At 45.0% G+C, this 858-nt stretch overlaps 1 protein-coding gene across 1 annotated transcript; it reads right to left on the minus strand.

Annotated features, from left to right (window-relative positions):
* Positions 1-250: 250 nt before the first annotated feature.
* Positions 251-436, minus strand: Krtap8-1 (keratin associated protein 8-1). Its single transcript, XM_090333641.1, has one exon. It carries the CDS (start codon positions 434-436, stop codon positions 251-253), a length of 186 nt encoding a protein of 61 aa, XP_090189767.1.
* Between the last annotated feature and the right edge of the window lie 422 nt (positions 437-858).

The following is an 858-nucleotide window of genomic DNA, read 5'->3' on the forward strand; positions in this document are numbered from 1 at the left end:
TCTGCATGGTTGTCAAGCTTCAGAAAATGTCCCAATCAGCATGCTGCAAGGAACTCAGGCTGAAAGCATCGTCTGTTTTTTTCAGTTTCTTCCTTTGGAACTCTGGAGCTACATCTCAGAAGCAGCCACTTGGAGGCTGGTTGATAAAGCCAAAGAGGATGAAAGATGCAGATAAAGGAGAAGCCTGCAGATGTAGAACTCAGCCTTTGGGGAGGGGCACGAAGATTCTGTCGTAAAGGTTTTCAGCAACTCAATAGAGAGCATAGGGCCAGTATCTTCTGTAAGCACCACAGCCATTGTAACCATAGCCAAGACCGTAGCCTACTGGGGAGTAGGTGCTGCCAAAACCACAGCCGACACTGTACCCCAGAGGGTAGCCATAGCTACCCCAGTAGCATCCAGGGAAGACAGCGCTGTCAAAGTCGTTGTAGAACATGGTGGGAGGATTGGAAGGGAGAATGAAGTGTGATGGATTTCCTAGCCTCAGAGCCTCCTTTATATACCCTGGGCATGCATGGGGTGTGGTTAAAATAACAACAACAACAAAAAAAAACAGAAGGGCTTTATTTTCATTCTTGATACCAATTTGTACCACCAAAAGCTCATTAATTTGCTTTGCTCTTGCTTAAGAGCCTTTACAGTTGTTTAAGAAAGCTTCCACGTGATATAACATGAGGAGAAGATTCCTTCAAACAAATTACGTGCCTTCCTAAAGAAATTATTGCAGTGGCTTCAAAGCACTCGTTCTTCTAGACCCTCTGCATAATTGTTAGTAAGCAGGCTTTGTAACGCCAAGCGAGATTGTGACCTGGTTAGGCTTTCTTCCATCCTCTGGCTCTTTCAATTTCCACAACACAC

This window comes from Megascapheus bottae, chromosome 1 (genome assembly GCF_031878675.1).
Source record: "Megascapheus bottae isolate mThoBot1 chromosome 1, mThoBot2.hap1, whole genome shotgun sequence".
Lineage (NCBI taxonomy): Eukaryota > Metazoa > Chordata > Mammalia > Rodentia > Geomyidae > Megascapheus > Megascapheus bottae.